This window comes from Eimeria mitis, genomic scaffold, assembly GCF_000499745.2.
Source record: "Eimeria mitis Houghton genomic scaffold, Emh_scaff1057, whole genome shotgun sequence".
NCBI lineage: Eukaryota > Apicomplexa > Conoidasida > Eucoccidiorida > Eimeriidae > Eimeria > Eimeria mitis.
The window spans coordinates 1306-1725 of record NW_013567338.1 but is presented as its reverse complement, the minus strand read 5'-3'; the positions used below and the strand labels follow the sequence as shown (position 1 = coordinate 1725).

General features: G+C 58.3%; 1 protein-coding gene across 1 annotated transcript in view; it reads right to left on the bottom strand.

Moving 5' to 3' along the window:
• Positions 1 to 79, bottom strand: part of EMH_0028470 (uncharacterized protein) — a gene marked incomplete at both ends in the record, with an annotated part of 9035 nt that extends 8956 nt beyond the window's left edge. The window contains 1 exon segment of the mRNA XM_013494157.1: positions 3 to 79. Within this exon segment, the coding sequence (XP_013349611.1) occupies positions 3 to 79 (77 nt within the window).
• Between the last annotated feature and the right edge of the window lie 341 nt (positions 80 to 420).

Genomic DNA, 420 nt, shown 5'->3' with positions numbered 1-420 from the left:
ACAACGGATGGGGCTGAAAGGCGAGAGAAGATATCGGCAGTCCGCCGTGGTGTACATTGAGCAGCCTCTCCACGATCATCGTCTGCTGCTCTTGTTGCTGTTGCTGCTGCTGCTGTTGCTGCTGCTGCTGCTGCTGCTGCTGCTGCTCTTGCTGCTGCTATTTATGCAGGACTGCGGACTGGACAGGCGCTGCTGCAGTCTACTCTGCTGCATATGTGCTGTTGCTGTTGCTGCTGCTGATGCTGCTCTCCATGTATCTATGGCTAGAAGTGCTGCTGCTGCTGCTGTTGCTGCTGCTGCAGCAGTTGCTGCTGCGACTGCTGCGTCCAAACAGGACCCCCCGAGCTGCAGAAGCTGTTGCTGTAGCAGCAGCTGCTGCCAGCAGCAGCTGCTGGTGAGGGGGCAGTTGCTGCTGTAGCC